The sequence below is a fragment of the Pungitius pungitius genome, chromosome 1 (genome assembly GCF_949316345.1).
Source record: "Pungitius pungitius chromosome 1, fPunPun2.1, whole genome shotgun sequence".
Lineage (NCBI taxonomy): Eukaryota > Metazoa > Chordata > Actinopteri > Perciformes > Gasterosteidae > Pungitius > Pungitius pungitius.
Genome location: NC_084900.1, coordinates 34105951 through 34128878, shown reverse-complemented (window position 1 = coordinate 34128878; position 22928 = coordinate 34105951). Strand labels below are relative to the sequence as shown.

General features: G+C 42.6%; 2 protein-coding genes across 2 annotated transcripts; both read left to right on the top strand.

Moving 5' to 3' along the window:
- Window positions 1-1086: 1086 nt before the first annotated feature.
- tspan31 (tetraspanin 31) lies at window positions 1087-6573 on the top strand. The gene is made up of 6 exons (XM_037480356.2): window positions 1087-1293; window positions 2802-2969; window positions 3098-3178; window positions 3298-3438; window positions 3765-3875; window positions 4639-6573. The coding sequence occupies exons 1-6, from the start codon at window positions 1231-1233 to the stop codon at window positions 4711-4713; spliced, it is 639 nt and encodes a 212-aa protein (XP_037336253.1). The 5' UTR covers window positions 1087-1230; the 3' UTR covers window positions 4714-6573.
- A 4708-nt stretch (window positions 6574-11281) lies between these two features.
- Window positions 11282-21958, top strand: marchf9 (membrane-associated ring finger (C3HC4) 9). Its single transcript, XM_037478840.2, has 4 exons — window positions 11282-13097; window positions 17864-18019; window positions 19905-20097; window positions 20714-21958. Exons 1-4 carry the CDS (start codon window positions 12765-12767, stop codon window positions 21043-21045), a joined length of 1014 nt encoding a protein of 337 aa, XP_037334737.1. The 5' UTR covers window positions 11282-12764; the 3' UTR covers window positions 21046-21958.
- The last annotated feature ends 970 nt before the right edge of the window (window positions 21959-22928 follow it).

The following is a 22928-nucleotide window of genomic DNA, read 5'->3' as shown; positions in this document are numbered from 1 at the left end:
CACTGTGCTCACACAGGCCGAGAATATGTTTTTTCAGTCATTTTACTTTTGTTTTCGCTGTTTTGAAGTAACATCTTTACTTGCTAGATGTAAATCACAACCTGGTCATCATTCCAGACACATGATGTGGTTGGATGTCTGCTCAATTAAGTAGAAAAACAAACTAGGACAGACAAATAAACAGATATTAAATGCAATTCATTTTTAGCTAAATTAAACTACTTAAAGAACAATCTTCATTGATATAAATGCTGAGCAACCCAGAAATGTGTTTTCAACTGGGATTGACTGTTTCGTTTTCAAAAAGATTTGACTAATTCTTTGTCCACTTTGAACCGAAACTGCTCAAGATGTGTGTGCATTTGACACCAGGATGCAGTTTCCCCCAGTGAATGGGTGCAACATCTGCACACATGTACGAGCAGGATTTTGTGACAACCAGTTGAAAAGCCAATATGGTCCAATATGCAACTTACATAAGAGCACGGTGAAACTAGAGCCCGCTTATGTGCCGCAGCTAAAGTATTATCAAAAAATTACAAATGTGTATATTTACACTGCCTAGATTTCCCTATTACTTTACATTCACACTAATTGTCCTGGTTAAGTTTTGTAAAAATCAGAATTACATTTAGAATGTTTTTTAAAATAAATAATTTAGTCGAGAAAGAACCGTGTATTGATTAAAGGATCTTATTATGGTAATAAAATCCCAAAGACTAGGGTGGGGGGATCCGAGAGGTATGTTTTTTGCTTTCAATCTGCAACCACACCACCATCTGCCACTAAATATCCCTCTGTTACCTTGAGCAAGAAACATTAGCTGACATAATGTGAACTAACCGTCCTTCTAGCGTTTTACCTTACACAACGTTGATCTATATAAATACACATGTAGTTTCACTCAACTAATATTGAAGTCACGTCACTCTTTATTTCTTTTCCTACGGATTTCTACCGATTCTTGATAAACTAACGTTATCTGAAAACGGCAAGAATCGATCATTTAGAATTTCCGCTGACGACACTTTCTCTTTGTGCGCCTCTGGTTCCTCCTAAAAACGATGACGTGTGTTGACACTCTGACGTCACATGCGTTGCGGATGTCGTCAGATACGCCCTCTCCATTGACCAAAAACATTTGTGTCCAGACGTTAGCGCTCCGGAGAGCCCGACGACCCGGTGTCTTTTACTAAGTCTTATTCATCAGTCGATTGAGCTTTTTCGAATATGGTCTGTGGCGGGTTCACCTGTTCCAAAAATGCGCTTTGTTCCCTGAATGTGGTTTACATGGTGAGTGTACAAAATGGGTCATGATGCTAACTCTTAGCTAGCGATCGAAATAGCACTGTGTCAGCCACCGATGTTAGCCGCGGCACATAAAGAGGACTGATTGTGCCTTTTGTTTCACATTTTCTACCTTTCAGACGGTCACTGGTATGGACTCATTTCTGTTTATTACATATCTAGAAGTAGACCTTTTTTTAAATGTATGTGTGCTTACTAGACAGAAAAGTAGCGCTGGATATCCTAGCTAACCGTAGTTAGCTTGTTAGCTATAGCCGTTGTGTGCAAGATGCTAACGTTAGCAGGGAGGCCAGCTGACCCCCGAATGAGAAACCGACATGACTGTTACGTGAGTGGTTCATCTCACACGTCTTCTCTGCTTGTCCGGTCGCTCCAGCCCGTTACAGCCACATTATCCATCTGTTTGTGTGTCAGTCACGTGAGTTGTCCTAGTCAACATGTTGTCCTCGTCTTCGCTAACATTGACGTAACCGGGTTATATGACCATTTAACTTCCCTCGTTCATATACAGCGTTACGTGAAAAGGGGAAGACGGCATATTGTGTGTAATTAACATGTAACATAGACTCATCATGTACCTGAGTCTACATAAGATGTAGCATATGCTTCTCTGTCAACAAATACCTGGCTGTGGCATCGTATTGTACGTCGTGCACGTTATGCTTCTTCTGACATATATTGGACAAAATAAACATATGTTTTATTGCAATTAGTAATGTTCGCTGCAGCCCTCATATTTTGGTGTACTTTAATCTAGGGTTTTGTATAGTAGAATATCTTGATTGTGCGTAAACGTACCCACAGTGTATAACTAGCACGTTGAGTATTCTGTGTCAAGTTGTGAGTCTACCAGGTGCACTTTGTGACATTCATGGGAGTGAGAGTAGCTTTGCATTGTTTGCCTACAGTTGCTGAAATAAACACTCGAGACACGACCCACCCACTCAGAGAAAACTTTGGAACACACATTCCACTTAATCATGTTGACTGCTGAGTCACTCTAACTGTCACGGGTGTGATGCTGCAGTCGCTGTGCGGATCAGGGAAGGGAAAGAAGACACTTAAAGGCATGAAGGACATGTGGTACTGTCGTGAAAAGATCTATCTTCTACTTTATGACAAATACACTTATTTACATGTTTTATCAGTGAGAGGTTAAAGTGACTACATTACTATTCAATTTCAAATAGAACTTTAAAAAAAAAAAAGTTTGCCTGGAGGCCAGTAGTCTAAATGCTGCAGACCATGTGAAGAAATGTCAACAATACACCCTAACGTCTGCCTGATTCTGACAGTGTGTTGCCGTTCTTCCCCTGTATTCCTTATTTGGTGAGAACTACGTCAATGAGAGAGCTAACTTGGATTTTAAAAAATAACTGGTGTGTTTGTTAATCAATACTTGGTAGCATGACCACGCAATGATAAGCTCAGTCCCACCCGACGCACACTGCCTCAGCTGACTGGACGACTTCCTTCCCTGTTCTCCCTTTTAGCTGGTCGGGCTGCTGCTAATCGGAGTAGCAGCATGGGGGAAGGGGTTCGGCTTGGTGTCGAGCATCCACATCATCGGAGGGGTCATCGCGGTGGGCGTCTTCCTGCTGCTCATCGCTATTGTTGGACTCATCGGGGCGATACACCACCACCAAGTCATGCTCTTCTTTGTATCCTTTCCTCTCGTGGACATCGGTGCTCGGCTGATTGTCGGGTCGATTGCAGTGAACTCTGATGTCGTTGCTGTGTTTCTATTCCACCTTTTTCCCCTTTTGTTTCCTTGACCCCTTGCTCCAAGTACATGGTCATTCTTTTTATCGTTTTTCTGTTCCAATTTGGAGTTTCTTGTTCCTGCTTGGCAATGAACCGCGGACAGCAGGTGATTTAACAGTTTCTCTCAAGCTGCATCCGCATTAATATTAACACTTAATATCGAGTCATGTTCATATCGGCGTGAATACGCTTGCTTCATTTTGTTTGTCTTGTTTGCTTCTCCAGGTGGCTCTTCTGAACTCTACTTGGAACATTTTGGAAAACAAGACCAAGATGGATCTGGAGAGCCAGCTGAACTGCTGTGGGCTGCTCAACGGGACCCACAGCCAGGAGCAGTTTGATCGGGACTTGCTGAACTGCCCGGCTGTGCGTCTTACACATGTGTCTCATTAGAAAACCTGCTTTACCATCACAATCACAGCCCTGAGTTGCTGCATAATTATACTATATATATATATATATATATATATTGCATTTTCAGGATCTCCATATAATACATCTGTTGTTACGCAACTGGCCCCGCTGAGCAGAAGCGTTTCCCATAACCGGCACAAGTTAGAAGTTGGACGATTTTGTAGTTCTGTAGAATAGATTTTGGTAGCTGATTCTGGCTTAGTCGACAGAAAGTTGACTCACTGCTGAAGACTCAAGGCCTTTTTTGTTCTTTTTTTTTCTCGTGTCTTTCCCACCAGTTATGCAAAACGAACACAGCCTGCTACACTTGCGGAGATATGATGCTGACTCATGCAACTGAGGCCCTGAAGATCCTCGGCGGCGTCGGCCTCTTCTTCAGCTTCACGGAGGTGAGTGTCTGGTCTCCAACCCCAGATCTACTAACCACCCACTCATTTCATCGGCCTAATAAGCCGTTGAAGGATCAAAGAGACCCTGAATTGAATTCTTTGTAATCTATCTTGACTGATTTATTTTGGAAGAAAATATCCATCCAGTTCCAATTGGGGTATTAACTTTCTCTTAAGTAAATAACGCAGTAATCACAAGGAGGGCAGTTTGGTTTATTGTTCCGCTCCCATCAGTATTAAAAGCTAATTCCAAAGCCAATTTTTCTAATTGAATTGAGACTGAGAAATTAAGATGACCTGTCCACAAATGTTTGACAAAGCTCCAGAAGACCTGGATATTTTTTTTTTTTTATAAAAGGATAACTTGTGATACCAAGAAGTGTTTCATAGTTTTTAGTATTTTACCATCTGTTCTAAGGGAACGTTTTGCCGAAGGAGGGAGGGAGGGGGAGCGAGTTAGATTTGGGACCAGAGTTGACGTTAGAATAAAGTGACTCTGAATAGAGTAATATACAATCCTGAGAGCAGAACGCCTGAAGGGAGCAAGCGGCTGAGTGCAGATGACGTGGGAACGAGCCGTCGTCATTGAGAAGCGCTCGCTCGCTCCCTGCTTGGCAGCGCGTTAGCTGGCCTGGCTGGTTAGTGACTCGTCACTTTGTCACAACGCACCACGTATCTGCTGCCGATGGGCCGATTTGTTTCGAAGTGCCACTTTGTGCTTTGCCTTTTGCATTCATTTTTGTGCCTGTGGTGTTCTCAACAGATCCTGGGAGTGTGGCTCGCTGTGCGCTACAGGAACCAGAAGGATCCTCGAGCGAACCCAAGTGCTTTCCTATAGGCTGTCCCCCCCCCCCCCCCCCCTCCGGTACGCAGCGCCATCGATGCAGTCTCAGGCACACTGGCTCACCTAGTATCATGCACATCTAGAGGCATACACGCCTGCATATAATACAGAACAACACCGTCTACAAACAACACACGGAGTGGACGAGCGGACGCAGCACCGGACAAACAACTGAAAATAAAAAATAAAAACACCACACACTTTTGACCGAGACTGAGACGCTACAACAACCGGTCCAGAGATGTTGCCAGAGCTCCAGCCGGAAGACCTGTGTACTTGTGTATGAAAGGATAACTTGTAATACCAAGAAGTGTGACTTGTTGGTATTGCGACCCAGCCTTGATTTGAGTACCAGAGCTCCTGCCAGTTTCCAACTATGTACCGAGGGATGAGCCATCTTTGCATGTGTCCTCGGCCTGCGCGCACACACACACACACACACAGACACACACAGGTTCATTTTAATTCCACACACCAACCAGACGACTGAGCAGCGTCTAACAAATTGACTTGTATGCACCTTTTCTTTCCTCTTGTCTCCAATGTAGTGCCACCACATAACAACAAATATATTCCTCTGGTTAGTGCTATTGGTTATGTGTAGAATATATATATATATATATATATATATATATATATATATATATATATATATTCACCCAACATGTCCAGTGTGATGAGTTTGTGCTCAAAGTCAGCCGAGGGGCAAAAATACTGGTGTGTTGTAGTTTCTGAATTGTGCGTATGTTGTTGTTTTTTTGTCTTTTTTTCACACACCTCAAATGCCGGAGTGTAACAGGATTACGAAGTGAGATCAGATGTCGGGTAATGCGGTTGCTAGTCTTTCGAGTCAAAAAAGGAAACGAAAAAAAAAAGTATGAACTGTAACTGAGCCAACTAACTTTTAACAGTCTGTGACATTAGGGTGCCAACGGACTGCAGCCTTGATGTTGTACATAGTCTTTTAGAATCTCTCTGGGGGGGGTTTTGCCGTGTAGTCGCCCCTCGGGTCAGGAGGTCCGCCTGCATAGATGACGTCTCTGAAGACAAACATCCACCCCCCCCACCCCCCCCTCCTGTGTTAAATGTTCCTTTGTGTTGCACGGTGATGTTGCTTAGTATAAATTAGGGTAGTAGAGAGACAGGGTCAGGTACGTATCATTTCTTTCTGTGTAACTGGAAGGGAGCAAAACAAATGGAAATACAACGAAGTGCTTTTTGTTTTTTTAGATAGTTGGTTAATTCTATCCCCAACTGCTCATTGCAAACCCGATTCTGTTTTTTAATCGTGTCAGTTGTGAAAATGTGGTCTTGGTGCAGATATTTTTCTTTTTAATGCTTTTGAAAGTTTTTTTGTGGAATGATTTTATTTGCAGTGGCCATCTGCTCTTTTGGTTTATCAGTGTTAAATGCTTTGTAAAAAAATGTGTTAAATATTTAACTATTTTAAGTAAAGTTTGAAAATGCTCATTACGCAAAATTTTTGTTCTAGTATTAATGATATCATTTTGCTGCCTAACTTGATGGTTGACATTTCCTGTTGATAAATCCCTGCTCGCGATTCCTTTCAAGATGAGTTTCCTCTTTTTTAATTGTGTTGATCTTAAATGACTAACACACAGGACTAACTGTAACTAACTACATGTCTTACTTGAACCTGTCGACTTGGCTGATAAGAATTTCCTGCTGCTGATTTTGAGTCATCGCTGGTGTAAAAAACATTTTGACGGATCTTAAGCATCATTATGCCATATATTAAACCTCACTTTGAATTTGTGTGTACTTGTTATTCAAGCGTATCTTGAATTTTTGAGACTTAATTTTCCAAATAATAAAACCTCAAATTGCAAACCATCTCCTTGTGTATTTTAATTACATGACATGTCAGTTTTGCTGACGCTTTTATCCAAAGCAACTTAAAATGCAAGCAACATTGCAATTTGAAAAAATGCATTACGTTTTGCCTGGGAAGCAGGTAGAGGTTGGGACCACCATCACCCCTTAATCAAAGTATTATTGTAGATTTTTAACACTTCATCATAGCTCAATCTTCCAGCAGTATACAAAGAAATCAGATGTAAAAATAAAGTGATGTGTACATCAACTTATCAGTAATAGTCATTCATTTTTATTATTCTATTTTTGCACAATGGAAAACTTTATGCTATTTAGGTGTTTTTTATTTTATTATATTTTGTTTTTTGTTGTGAATGCATGTCTGTGTCTTAATGTGTTGGTTCTTTTATTTAACTAAAATGGATTTTTCTTTTCTTCAACTTCTTCCACTGTCTGCTACGAAATGTCTTGTGACATTAAACTCACAACGGAGGACAGAGTTTAGAAAGACACGACACATTCCCACCACGTGGTGGCGGTACGGAGTCCCCACTGCTGCCGCTCCTTCTGGGTTTGCTGTTATTTCAGCCCGGCTCTGACAAATACCTCAAGACAAGCAAGGAATGTGTACACAGTGGTGTCTATTTCTAGAGACCATTATCCTGCAGAGGGACTGCTCCGATGCTCAAGGTGGACGGCGTCAGCATGGGGGCTATAAAATGAATTTACTCAAGCGGTAGGGTTTTGGTTCCTTGTGTTGTCAGAAGGCCATTAATCCCTTCAGCTGGGACGGGTCCAGTGATGTGGGCGTGAGGGAGGGGATGCAGGGGGGGAGGGGGCTGAGCAGAAGGAGAGCTCAAGTACATTTTGATAGAGCAATAAAGAAAACACATGAGGACATTACCCGGGTACCTTCCAAACCGAGGTTGTCCTAAATGAGGACCGTGCTGTCCCCGTCCCTGCTGCACCCCCCTCACGCACCCCCACCCTTCAAAAAAAAGGCGTGAACTGAACCTCTACAGTTGGTGGCCACCTGCAGCTTGACTTTCCTGAGAAGCAAGGAACATTTCTGTTAAGTTCAAATCTGCCTGCTAAAGGGCATTGGGTCTTGAGTGTTGCGGGTGGCCTGGGACCAGTGTTTTTTTTCCGACAAAACTACACCACATATCCCGTCCCCTATCCTGTCAGCATGCTCCCCCGAGGGCCCGATGCCAGTCCCCGCCCTGTGATGCAGGTCCATATGCCGGGTGTATTAGTTCCGAGAAGCTGTGGAGAAACGCACCAACAGGGAAGGCCATCTGTCCTCTTACAGATATAGCTTGGACTCTGCAAGCACACCAAGGCAGGCTCTTAAAACATTTGGTCCGTTGTATCGCATGATGAATGGCTTTCACAAGGGCTTGTCCTAATTATGTGGTTTCAGCATGGGGCAAAAAACAGGGCTGACTTCAGATCAGTAGGGGGCCAATACAGCGTTTCTTATAATAGTCCTTTTCACAGTGGAGGGGGAAGAGCTCAAATCTAAATTACAATAGACTTTTTTCATAACATATATGCATATACATGTATATATACTGTATATATGAATTTAGATTTTACATTAAATTGTAATAAACCCATATGTGTTATGGATTGTGAAGTTTTCCAAGTAAAACTCCCATGTTTATGTGGGTTTAGTTGATAGTATTTTTATATCTTCTATCCACAGATTTTAATACTCAATCTCTTAAAGCAAAGAAAGTACTTACAACAATTCAGCGCAATCAATAGCAATGTGAAAATTATACTACGATTAAATTATTATGTGTAAAGCTCCGGAAAGTAGAGAGTATTATTAGTTAAATGTAAAGTTAATCATGGATGGAAGCATTCATTGTTACAGATGGCTAAAGTGGAGCTCAGTCCAGTGGTTATTTGAGGCGTCTTGAGGTCATTAAAGCGGGAAGAAAAACTTTGCAAATTGTAATTCACCAAATGTTTTTTAGGATTACACCTCTTTGGAAAAAGTAAATGTGCTTTTGTCTTTTTTACTAACAGTGGGAGCTGGGGGAAAGGATCACTGGGGATAAACACCAGCAGGTATTCGTTTGGTTTGTATTCTTCTCACAAGTCTGTGAGGACATACAGGAAGGAAAATTATTCTCATCAGTGGAGGGAGACAGACGGGTCAATATGGCCCTAATGAAACTGCAGGAATGCATGTTGTTGGTTCAGATGGAAGGCACGTGATGCGCGGGGTTTTAATCAGAACATTCACGAGTCAAGGTGAGATAACGCCTTATTGGTTGTTAGAACAGACAGAAGCCCAGGGGATGTTTTTTTTTCTTTTTCTCGGGCTGTTCATATTTGCCATTGAGAGGATCCCGTGAAGAGATCTCCGTCAAAATCCACACTCGGTGTGCAAAATGTAATCAGAAATCAATCTGAAGCTAGAATGAAGTTTCAATAACAAGAGCTCCCCAAATCGAGTAGATGTCCTCCAAAACGGCAGGGAACAGAAGTCTTAAGTCTGTCTCTCTGTTCCTCCTCCACAGCCACGTTTCCTGCCGCCCGGGTCCATAGTTTCCATCCATCAGTTGCACTAAGACTCCTTTCCCCATCACCTGACTGCCCCTCACCTCCTCACCTGTTCCCACTCCCTCTATCTGCTCTGCAAACGCCTTCCTGCTCACCTGCATCGTATCACCCCCATCACCCTCTCTGTGAATTTGGCTTTTCCCAAACCTGAACCCTAACCCTAACCCTGCAGCCTCACCTTGACCTGGACCTGAACCCGGGCTTTGATGTGCACCGGCCTGCCTGTAAGCCCTTAGCCAATCATACATCTGTAATAGTGTTGAACATCACCAGGCTTCAAATCAGTTTTAAAAAAAAACACTTTGAGAAGGTGACGGAAGGTGTTGATATGGGTAATTTGCTCTACTCTCTTCGTCGAGGTACATTAAACACAAAGAGAACTAGAGCTTCAGCTGAAGAGGAAACCTAAGGACGTGGAGGAAGAACAAGAGAGGGAATCTGGTCTGGTTTTGATAAGACACAACGGTCACATCCTGGTGAGCACATGAAAGCTACATCTTAAAATTGTTCAGTCCCTGCAGACACCATTACGTAGACTCTTTTTTTTTTTACTTCAAATGTTCATCTCATTAGCATCTAGCACTAACCCCCCCCCCCCCACACACACACACACACACACAGAATCATCATAAAAGAACCCACCCACACAACGTGTAGCATTTTTCGCATTGAAAACAGTTCATTCCAAAGGTGTGTAGTAATGGTGATGTATGTCGGGCAAATGATGAGTGAACGATGGACATATTTAGCTGCAGTGTATTTGATTGTTTTATGAATGGCCTTAGATAAGAACAATGTTGGTACTACACGCTCCTATTAGCTGTTACGATGGTCAAAAGTTTTTGACAAACATTTAGACTTGGCCCCAAGTACCTTGAATTTGTATTTACATGAGTAAATATCCTTAGTATTTACTTCTTCCACAACCGAGTATGTTTATAGAATAATGTATGTTTCTCTGTCACACTGTGTGTGTTTATATGTATGCATGTGTATTGTTACATATTGCGTATAGGGAACAAAGCCATGGTAGGATAGTTATGGCTTTGCATGAAATCAAGTGTTATGCTTAAAGCAAATCCATATTTGTAGCAAGCAGAGTGTGAAAAATCAATCAAGATCGATGTGACGGGGGGGTTGGTGGGAAGTGTTGCCATGGAGGAGAAAGCAGAGTGTGAAAGAAGAGAGAGAGAGAGAGAGAGAGGGAGAGAGAGAGAGAGAGAGAGAGAGAGAGAGAGGGAGAGGGAGGCAATTCTGCGACTAAAGTGACCTTTGATCTGGTAACTACCATGTCTCATCATCATGATGAACAGTGAACATGTGACAGTTTTAATTAATAAATTAAAGTACACATGTCCTCATCAAGCAAAAAGGATGAAATATATTCTAATATATTTTTCCACAGTTAAAGGTAGCTAATTTAGACATTACTGGGTTGTTTAACCTATACGGTATATCAATTGATGAATTGATTCATATATTATTGTGAATGTGTTACTAACAGTCTGAAATGCATGTCTCTGAGTAAAAGGTACAAGTTATGTCTGAAATGTGACGGAGTAGAAGTAAAAAGTAACAATATACATAAGGAAAAGCATGTCTTTAAATGGGAAAGAACTATCTTAAATTGTAGTAAAAACAGTATGTGTGTGAATGTGTTGTAACTTGCTTCTTCACAAAATGACTCGATGCTTCATGTCGGTAGCCTTTGTTTTAACAGTCTAATACAACTCAAGGTTATTTTTTTATGTTTCAAAGAAGTGTTTTTTTTAACTGAATGACATTCAAAGACGGTTTGGCACGTTGAATAAGAGGGTTGTTTCTATTAGTCCATATTATTATAGTGGCAAAATAATATAACCATATGTGTAAACAGTATACAGAGTGAATGTTTGTGGTGGAATTACACAGCAGCGTATAAATTAAAATGATCTCCACCCAGCGACAACATCGTGGTGATGAACATTAAAGCATCAAAAATTGTAATCCAGTGAAATCAGATGCACTGTTCTGAAATGGGTCAGTATGATGATGAGTAGAGTTACTTCCGTGAAGCTACCTCTTCCACCAAAGTCCCCAAATTCGAATCTGCTCCCGTAACGGCACGTGATACGGACTACACGTACGCGTACACGCACGCGCACCCGTTCATGTGGTCGGTGCCGGGAGATCAGCACCATGGACAGCGCTCGCCTGCTCTACGTGCAGCTGCTGGGAGCACTGGGAGAGGCACGTCGGCCAATCGGAGGCGACTGGATGACCAGATGAAGAAAAAAAAAAACACCGACTTGTTTACAGGATGAGATTTTTTTTCCCTCCACCTCTTCTTCTCCTCCTTCTCCCTATTCCGGAAGTAGCTGCTGCTTTGGTTCAATCTCCAAGCCGACCATTTCGAGGAGGAAAATCAGCGCCAGCAGTATCATCAGCACCATCTATCTGATCCAGTAATCAATGCTATTACTGCTGTGTAATTGCTCTCGGATTTGAAGACATCTCCATGCGCCCTCCCCGTCTTTCTCTCTAATTAGAAAAATCGCAGGGTGCCTTCATTATTCTGCCTCTCGCTCTTTCTTTGGCCGTATTTTTTTTTTGGGGGGGGGGGGGGGTGGCTTGAGATGAGATGCTGATGGACATCGAGGCGAAGATGGGAAACATGGAGCTTTCGGGTGTTTTTGTGTGGCCGTGTTTTCAGGCTATGTAGGCTTTTGGAAAATAAAGAAATGAAACGGATTGTATTTTTGATCTCGACGTGGATTGTCGGGGTGAAATTCTCGGATTCCTCGTGGAGGCTTCACAGAAAGGAGATGAAATAAAGAGAGAGAGAGAAGGAGAAAGAGAGAGAGAGAGGGAGAGGGGAGGAAAAAATGGACCACGATCTGACGCTTGGGATGCTACAGTGAGGGACAATACCAAAAAAAAGACATTATCATTATCCAGATCAAACTTCCACTTCATCTCTCATTTTCCTTCTGGATTATCATGCTTGACAAGAGTCCCAGATGTGACTGTGTGGATGGCAGGTCGTTGTATTTTACACCCCGTCTTCTATCCCCTGCCTCCGTGTTGCTCTCTCTTCCACTAGTCCACTCTCTCGCGGTCTTCTGCTTTGGGTAGCAAAACATGTAGGCTATTTTTTTTATTTTGTTTTTTGCTGCAAGCCCGGTGCACCTGGAAAGAAAAAAAAAGGTGTCTTTGAAGACAAATGGACCGTGGAGATCAAAACTCGTGCACGTTGTGGCGCGTGTGTTCCCGGGGTGCGGCGCAAGATGCATCCGTAGACCGAGTTGTTTGAGTGATGAATATTGAAAGAGTGTGTCGGGCCGGCTGAAAGGGAAAATCTTTCATCCGCATTGGCTTAGACACACATGCCATCAGTGGGGCGCGAGCCTTTTATTTCTGTCGATTGCCAATTGATATGCTGGCTGGGCCATTGATCAGAGCGGTACAATAAGAATGAACATATCGGGTGTATGGATAACAATATTCATAATAACAATAATACGAATTAATAATAACAATTAACAGTGGGAGTGGTGAACAAAAACACACACACACACACACACACACACACACACACAAACGCTTGATACATTCATTTTCAGTCCGGGCTTTTTTCTTTGTTGTAGCCAAACATGTTCAAGTATCGGATCCGCATGTTTTTCAATGAACTGAAAGTCCTGGTGTTTATGCGATCCGATACGAGGCAGTCCGGCTCCGACACAGAGCGACGGCCCGCCACCATGCGGGGTCTGGGGATGGGCGGCTGCGGTTGGCCGCCTTTCGTCGACTGCCATTCCCGGGACGACGAGGAGGAGTACTACGGCAGCGACCCGCGGCCCCGGAGCCTGGCGTTCGAGGACAAGGAGCCCAAGCTGCAAGTGGGCCTGGACGCGGTGTCTCTGGCCAGCAGCACCAGCAGCCAGCGGACCCCCCAGTGCCGGATCTGCTTCCAGGGCCCGGAGCAGGTAGACGTGCGGTGCGGTGCGGTGCGGTGCGATGACACGCTGTTCGTGGTGCTCCGTGCTGTAAAATGTGGAGCTGAGCCGTTGTGTTGTTGCTGCTCCGGGGGGGTCCGTATCGCGGTGTGGGTGCGGGATTCGTGTTCGTTTTCCAGGAAGTGGTCGTGTTTTAGGTTCTTTTGTGTTTTTGTGTGTGTTTTGATAGCAAATCAAAAAGTGTTCAGAGGATTTTACACCCCCCCCCCAACACACACACACACACACACTTCTTTCTTTCTTTCTTCCTCCTCAAGTACCTCCTTTCGGAAGAAGCCAAGATTCGAATCATGAAAATTAATCAAATTGGTTTTATTTTAAACCCTGAATTTTTCTCATAGGGCTTTAAATTGGCAGATTGTATTTACCACATGAGACTCTGTCTCTAAAGCCTGGATTTAGTGGTAAATATTGTCCTTTTTTCTGCTGATTGCTGAGGGATGTGGTTTTCCCAAGTAACACTGTTTTCATAGCTAAGCTAATCAATGGTGGAGAGGCAGCAGTTCCCACGGATCTGAATTCCAGCCAGCATAGCAACAAAGAAAGTTCGCCAATTAGGTCTGCGGGATGACAAATAGAGTGAGAGGGACTCATTATGCATGAGTCTCAAAGATTTTGTAAATCTAAATCAACTGACCGCATGTGTCAGAGAACAGGTCACTGGGACCAGACAATGCTGTTGAATGTGAGGAAAAAATGACAAGTTACAGAAATGTGTCATCCTATTTCTTTCTGTGATGTATCTCTTACTCTCTCTTGCTCCTCCTCCTCTCAGCTTATTTCGGGGTTTTTTTTTCCCAGAGCCCCAAACTAAACCATAAGTAGTGCATCTTTATTTGGTCGATTGCCAAAACTCTTTCCCACCAGATGTGCAGAAACCTGCAGCGCCCGGCTGAGCAGGTATAGTCCTGAAGCCTGAGATAACTAGAAGCACTGCAAATCCTGTAGCAGCACAGATGGATATTACCATTTAGTCTCCAGTGTTATTACAGCCCATGTGCTAATTTATGACATCTGCCCCAGAGTTTCTATTGTGGTAAATTAAGCGAGCTGGAGTTTAAATCAGTTTAGGCTTGTTTTTGGATACAAAGTCGTTCGATGTAACAGTCGGGGATCAACCCCGGGTTGCTGTCTCGCCCCCTCAAACATCCTCCTAAGAAAAGGATGTTTGGGACTTTGGGCTCTCTCCGGTAAGGTGACTCACCGCGAAAACATGGCTCTGAGCTGCTGCTCATAGCGACAGACAAAGAGAAAGCAAACAAAGCAAACTGAGCCTGAGACTCTTATAGCTGCTTTTCTTTTGCCACCACAGAACTCAAAAGTACCGTATATGTCCCTGGTGCAGGATGCAGACGGGGCAGGGGGGGTCACATTTGCCATTTTATTGTTAGTTCATTATTCAGGTCTCAACAGGGGACAGGATCATGTCGCTGTCAGTGGGCTAATTACCTTCAGACATAATCCCCCTGCTCTGTAGGGCGCATTGAGTATGATTCCTTATTAACTGTCTGTCAGGGTGTCGGTGTGTGTTGAGGTGCAGAAGGTCTGGACTCACTGAGGTCTTCTGGGGGGGGGGGGGGGGGGGGGCACGTGCCAGGTTTTCATAGAGATGGACCACTGGTACTACTGTATGCCATTTTTACTTGCAGTGCCCAACACTGTGTTTTCAGCTCAGGGAGGACGGGGGGGGGGGGGGGGGGGGGGGGGGGGCGGGGGCAGCTGTCCAAAGGTTACAGCTGCTGTGGACAACCATTTTCTTAGTCACAGAATGTGAAGTGACACACCGACTTAACACATTAAGGCCATATGAAGTGTCCTGAGCAGGATGTGTGTGTGTGTGTGTACGTGTGTGTGTGTGTGTGTGTGTGTGTGTGTGTGTACGTGTGTGTGTGCGGTGAGCAGCCTTTGCATGCGTCTAGTGTGTTTTTATCGTTGATAAATACCAACAAAAGACCAAAACCAAGACTGAAATGATCCACTGATAGTATTGTGTGTGTAGGTGTGTGTGTGTGTGTGTGTGTGTGTGTGTGTGTGTGCGTGTGCATATTCAAAGCCTTAACTATCTTCTCCATTTGGGTGATACAGCTCCGTTGATGTCCAAGAGTGATTTAAAGCTGAATTCCTCTAAATGACAAAACAAAGTCCATTGTTTGAATCATTTTATGGTCTGATTCCACATTGAATCACGTGTCATTACTACAGTACTAAATACTCTGTTACAGTAAAAGTCCTGCATTATTAATATAATCTTTGGTTTCATTGTAATTTATTGAATGTAAAAGTACACATTATTGCAGCTGCAGTGATGTTTCTAGTTATTGAGGCATTAAAGTGTCATCGCCCTAAAATACGTCCTGCTTTATGCCTCTTTTTTCTAAATAAGAGTATCTGTAAACAAAAGAGTCACATATTATATATATATCTATATAGCTATATACATATAGCTATATAGATATATATATAATTATAATTGTTACTTTATAGGATAAACATGCAGTTTTGATTCTGAAGTTCTGCACAGTATATTTTGCTTCACAGTCTTTTGCAGAATCTTTTTTTACGGACTGAAGCTTGAAAACAACGATTGATTTGCTGCAGGTTGAGCTGGAGATGCAAAGTTGTCACCCCATCATTTGACTTCAGTGAATAACAGATACAAACCTCTTTCTCACCTTCAGACTCCTGAAGCTAAGTGGACGTCCTGTGAGCTGCGAGCAGGACGAGTCACATGTGCCAACATCAAACAAAGCCTTCTCAGAATTTTAATCTTGAACCTTTTTTTTTAATGGAATGAATTCAGGAGGCCCTTTGAAATCTTATGAGTGTACACAGCATACACTTTTATTTACTCCTTGTATAAATAATTGTGTGTCTTACTCATCTAGTTGCTCCAGGAAAATGTCTTTAAATGCTACGTCAATTTAGACAAAACAATCACATTTAATGCTTCAACATTTTCTTTTGAAGGTGCTGGTTTCAAAAAGATAATCACCGTTTTTAAAGGTCTTTTTTTCCCTTCCAGCTGATGGTGACATTAACATCCTCGTACAAGCTGGAAAGTGTTTTTTTTTTACACGCGCGCGCTTCCAACAGCAACTTGACATTTTAGAAATGTTTGCTTTGTTTGTATTTAGTTCCCCACATACTTCTGACCTTCCCCCGTGTTATCTTCAGAATGTCAGCATGCAAGTTATTCCAGGTTAATGAGGTGCATGCGGCTCATCTGCTAAATCCAACCTTTTATGTGGTGCGACACTTGAAATACTTTTATTACAGGTGGGAGGGGGGGTGAAACGAGCCGGAGACCGCCCGAACCGACAGAGTGCAGGCGCACAGAAACAAAGAGGAGAAGCAGTATTTGTGTCAACACTGTCCTCTGTTACATAACACCTGTGTCGATCGCACTGGTCGCTACTTCGGCTCCTGTCGTTGGAAAATGAAGTCATGTGATTACTTGTTTTTGGTAACAATAATGTCAGACATCATCATTTGAGATTCAGTAACTAGATCACTGTTGATGATGCCAGTGAGGTTGCTGAAGAATTGAGAATATAATCAACAATATGCAATTTGCAATGTGCTTAGAGATGTTGGCAGGCCGGTTTAGTTGTATTTGGAGAGGCTGGCCGGTCCCCCCCCCCCCCCCCCCCCCTGCTTTTAGCCTTTATGCTAAGCTAACTGGCTCCAGCATCATATTCAACGAGCAGACATGAGTGTGCTGTCAACTTTGCTTTCTTGACTCACAGCAGGAAAGTGAAACATCCCATTTTTAAATCTACATTTTCTACATTTGTGTTACACTTTAGTCAAGTTGACAGAGAGTTAATGCTTTTTTTTTTTAAAACACTTCGTACCCCCGAAGTGATCTCTCCCGACAGTCAATATGTATGTTTGATGTCTGAGAGACGGAGGTTTGCGCTGAGTTCACTCAGAGTTTATGTGAATGGTTGTCGGCTCGTCTCCCCTTCACCTGTCATGCTTTGAACGCCCCCCCCCCCCCCCCCCGCCCCTCCGCCCTCCGATTCACCACCGGTTCACCCCGACACACCAAACACTAATGTCTTGAGGGTTTTCATTCATTTGTGATGCATGGGTGTGGTTTCAGTTTAAGAAAAACATGCCGAAAAATTTGAACCCTTCTGTCAGAATTTGACACTGAAAGGTGACGACAGCCTGACTGCTGTCATCCTTAATGTGGCGAAAATGCCAACAAGCTTTGCTTCAGGAGGGGTGCAGACACGAACCTGTTTTTTAGAGACTCTCCCAAAACGGTCGCATAGAGAACACAATGTATATTAGTGATGTAATTTATAGCTGCATTCAAATGAAATGTGCCACATGAAGTTACCATACATTGTTGGTTCAGCGGCATTCTGTACATTTGTTTCAGTGTCGACAAATGAAGCATAAGATGTGATCTACAATGGTCTTTTCTATTTCTTATGTATCAGCTTAGACCAAATCCACTCTCGAGGGGGAGCTGGACCGTAGGTTAAGCAACTCGACACTGATGGAATAAGGAGTGGTGTCGATCTTCTCGTGTGACGCACTAGCATAAAGTCAACTTCGGAGGGGTGGAAGCTTTTATCTGATCCAAGGGGTTGAACCAAAGAAAATATAAATAATTCATACATAGATTTTTTTTTAAATCTATAGAAATTGTATTAAAAAAAAAACAACATTAGTTTTTCCTGAATTTGTGGTGCTGTATGTTTGTGGTGTTTGTGGTGGTGCAGGGCGAACTGTTGAGCCCGTGCCGCTGTGACGGCTCAGTGCGCTGCACCCATCAGCCGTGCCTCATCCGCTGGATCAGCGAGAGGGGATCCTGGAGCTGCGAGCTCTGCTACTTCAAGTACCAGGTCCTGGCCATCAGCACCAAGAACCCTCTGCAGGTAACACCAAGGGAGTGCGCAGCACCAACACACCTCCCTCCGAGTATTACACATGCAGAGCTGAAAGGCAGCACATGAGTCATTTTGAAAATAGATTGTTCTGCATAATAAGTACTTTTACATTTGGTTCTTTCACTGTCACTTGATTGCTGATGAGTAACATTCGAAATGCAGGTTCTAAACACTAAAACATCAAAACGCTAAAACGTGAACGGCCTTCTGGGCTTCTTCAGAAACAAGGCCTTAAATGATAATAAAAGTACAACAATTCTTATTTTCATGTAAGTATACACAATGAAAAGAACAAACGTTTTTTATGGAATATTCCGTTTTTTCCAATAGATCCACCTAAATGCCAAATATTGTTTTTCTCTATGTGAAAGTTCTGAGGTCACTGAATTTAGCTGAAGATTCACTGAAGCGCTGCTACAGTACAAAAGGTTACCAGGTTACAGGTCACATGGTCCATTCATTGTACGTAAGCAAGATAACAACAACGTGTGTGATCATGTAAAACCTGTCTCCAAACACATCAGTTGACATTCTCCGTGAGTTGCGTGTTTTTTAAAGCTCATGAATTCATCAGCAGGGAGCAGTGCGTGTTATGTGGAGGACAAAGAGGAGGAAGATGGCGCCGACAGAACCATCTCATAATAACGCACATGCAAACAACATACGAACGCTGCTGCATCAGAGCGACACTCTGCGAGAACAAATCTCAGGGCGTCGCTGTGGTGTGAGGACCGTTGGCCATATTGTGCTGACACATTTTCCCTCTGCGTCACTGTCCTTCTGCCCTCCTTTTCAGAGGCAGCCAATGACTCTAAAACCAGGAATCAGGAAGATGTTATGTATTGGCTTGTGTGTGTGTGTGTGTGTGTGTGTCAGTTTGGCGTGTGTGTTAATGTGCAGATTCGTCATGGACTCATATGGTGATTTTTTATCGCCAGTGAGAAAGTGTTGGAAATTTATTCAGGTACTCATAAACAAAAACAATTTGAGGTACAGCTTGTCCGTTATATGTTCCTTTGCCCTTCTACTACACATCATATCAGGCATGTTTTAACGTGAATAGCAACTAGACACCATAAGATCCAACAAGCCAGGACCAGTACACATTTAGCAAAAACAAAGACATTTGAAACACAACTCAGAATTCAGAATTCATGAAATCACTCACAGCAACATTTACTGTGTAACCCTAGAAAGACTAAGTGAAAATGCCAGAACATTTCAATGTTTAGTTTAGTCATTTCACGGAAAATTAACGCAAGTCATCGGAATTTGGAATGAAAATAGTTGAAATAATTACCAGAAAGTCGTGAACTAACATCTCAAATATGTAGATGCAATATTCATCAGACAGAAGCAGTGTCTAGTTAGGGTTCCTCATGGTTGTCACATAAATAAGTGTCCAATAAGAGTCCAATACTTCACTGAAAAATATTAAATAAGTCAGAAAATTAAAAATATATACTTTTTTCTCCACAATTCATTGTCAGTTAGATCAGTGATATTCAACAACACAAAAAATAAAATCAATAGACATGAACAACCTTTATTTTCTTTTAATCTATGTGCTTTAATTGTGAGTATAAATAGCTAAAGGACCGTTTATTTGGAACCGCGAGCTGTTATATAATAGAGTCATAGCTGAGTCTGTGCTTCATAATGTGTTGAAATGGAGTGAGGACAGTTTCTCTACTAATCTCCTGAAAAAAACAGAAATGAATACGTGGACAAAAATAACCTTGAGTTTGTTTAGGACTTTGAATGCAAACCTTCCACTTTCAGCCTTTCTTTTCATTATTATATCAGTACTCTACAAGTAAAGAATCAAAGTATGCCTTCCGGTACTCATTGACACATCTTTCTCCTCCACCAGTGGCAGGCCATCTCTCTGACGGTGATAGAGAAGGTGCAGATAGCCGCCATTATTCTGGGCTCCCTGTTCCTCATCGCCAGCATCTCCTGGCTCATCTGGTCCTCCCTCAGCCCCTCGGCCAAGTGGCAACGTCAGGACCTGCTCTTCCAAATCTGCTACGGCATGTACGGCTTCATGGACATCGTGTGCATAGGTAAACACAACGGAAAAGTGGACGCCAAGATGTGCAAACATAACACCACACGCCAGTATTACTGCATGAATAGCTTTGGCAGCAGCAGTTTGGGACAAATTGTTGAGGGAAATAACATGAAAAGTCGGGCGTAGTAGAAGGTTTAGGTTGCAGAGCACGAAGGGATACATTATGCAACAAGAGGACAAAAATATTTGAATTAACATAAGGTTGCATTATGCAGGGACAACGTACAAAACATGTATTCAGTTCACATTCTGTTGGTTGTTAAGGTCACACGAAATTACACAGAAACCAAACACAATAAGCAGATGGTGCAAAGTGGGACGATGACGACTCCACTGTGAAAGCATTTGAAAAATGTCAAAGAGAACAACACACTCTGTTTTTAAGGGGGCAACCTGGCTGACGGTTGTGATTCTGAGTGGCACACGTGAGACAACACTCAGAACACATGGCGTCGGATATCGGCACTGTGATCATTACTGTCGACGCGAGGAGGCGAGACGGAAAGCTCCTCCCTGTTATGATGCCGCATGCGGGCCTTTGACCTTTGATCATCCAGTGCCCTTCACTTCTTCTTCTTCTTCTTCTTCTTCTCCTTCTTCCTGCCCAGGCCTCATCATCCACGAGGGATCTTCGGTGTACCGGATCTTCAAACGGTGGCAGGCCGTCAATCAGCAGTGGAAAGTACTGAACTACGAGAAATCAAAGGACCTGGGCGACCCGCAGAGCTCGAGCAGCAAAGCGGGGGCTCGCAACTCCCGCGGCAACCCTCACGGCCTGGCGAGCAGCAGCGGCGGGCGACAGAGCAGGAGGTTAAGGACTATTCTGAACCACCACTGCGGATACACCATCTTGCACATCCTGAGCCAACTGAGGCCCAACGACCCCCGGATCGGCGCCGCCGGCAACCGGGAGGTGGTGATGAGGGTGACCACGGTGTGAGGGATGGATCCTCGACCCCCCGTGGGACCCCGATGGTACCCGCGAGGGGGCCGGGTGACGCCACATCAACAGACACTTGAGGATTTTTCCTCCTGTTTCGTACAAGAAAAAGGAGGCCCGGATGCTACTTTTCAATAATCAACCCGAAAATACAGATGCATTAAAAGACCTAGAAATGTGTGGAGGAAAGAAAGTGTACACAGGCTTTATAACTGAATCCAAGATGGTGAGAGCGTTTTTTCCAGTTCAATATATCAGGATGCACAGACATTTCTGTTTGATTTGATCCTCTTGGTTTGATTCGTCTCTATTCTTTTTTTTGTTTGTTTTTTACTCACTTTGATTTTGTACGGATGTATGATTTTAGAGGAAATCGTGTAACTCCATACATGCCAAACCTTTCCAGACAACTATGTATAATGATCTTAAAATTTCTACAAGACAACCGATGCTGGGAAATAGACCGAAAACTGAAGCAAACAAACAAACAAACAAACATGAGGGCAAACACAGAGGTGAATAATAAGTCATTACAAGTAAAAAAAACAAAAAGAAAGAAAGAAAATAAAAAATAATAAAAAAAGAAATCAGTAAGATTTCAGTGACACTTAACCTTCCTGCAATAAAGATACGTATGTACATTACACGGGGAATTTTGCATGGGTATATCATTTTATTTTTCATCACATAACATAAGCACATGACAAATTTGCTCTATTTCCAATGGTGCTTGTCAAAATAAACACTTTAGAAACATCTGATTTCATTGCACCAACTTCTAGTTGACATGACAAATGGCAGTGTGTTACAGCTCTTTCGGCTCAAATACAGATTGTTGCTGCTGTGTGCTGATTCAGATTTGATAATAAGTAAACTATTGGATTAAACATGGGGATCACATGATCTCTTACTACTCAGTCTCCCTCCGCCTCTTCTTTACTCCATCCGCAGCTGAAAGCGCGCATGGCTTGCCCCAATCTGTTGTATTTTTTTGTTGTTGGAGTAAACACAATGGGACATTCTTTATTTTCAATAGCTATTTATTTTACTTGCACAAACTGACTATAACGTATCCTAACTGCAGGTGAAACCAACAGTAAAGGAATGAATTAGTCAATTGAATTCATTGGCAAATACTTCGATCATCAAGTAATGTCCTTTTTTTAAGCAAAAATGTTTTTTTGGTGCGGTTTATCATTGAGTGTTACAAAATATAATAGCAGAAGATCCCATGAATTACAATACCATCACCATAAATGTACTTTTGAGTTCCAGTAGTACAAAGGAAATGAGAGCCGGTATTTGTCTCCACCCAGTGGCTCTTTCTGCTCTGTTCTCACCATCTCTTTCCTCTGCAGAACATGAAAAACAAAACACCCCCCTAAATGCTGCTAGGGGGTGTTATAAATACCTGAGGACCGATCGGGCTGGAAATCACAGCTAAACCTGTCAAACACATCCTTTCATTCTTGATTTGTAATTAAAGCAAGCTGCATATTGGCCTATAGGAACCTTGCTGTAATGCCTTTGATGTCATGCAGTTAGGGGATTTAAATGATGTACGTATCATATGATGATATGAGTATATCATAAATTGATCCAGTATCCTAATGGAAAATATATCACTTGAAGGCCAAACATCCAAATAGAAAAACAAAAAAATATTCATAAAGAACTGGAATATCATTTAAATTATGTTGAATCAACATATATTTACAAAATGAGAGATAATTCAACCAATAATAATATGAAATAATATTATCATTTATCATTTGTCTAATCTAAAGGGCGGCTTTTGATCATGAAGTGAGTTATCGATCTGCTTTAGTTTATTTTGAAACTTTTGAAACCGGTGTTTTATGTCCCGAGATATTTTAGACCGT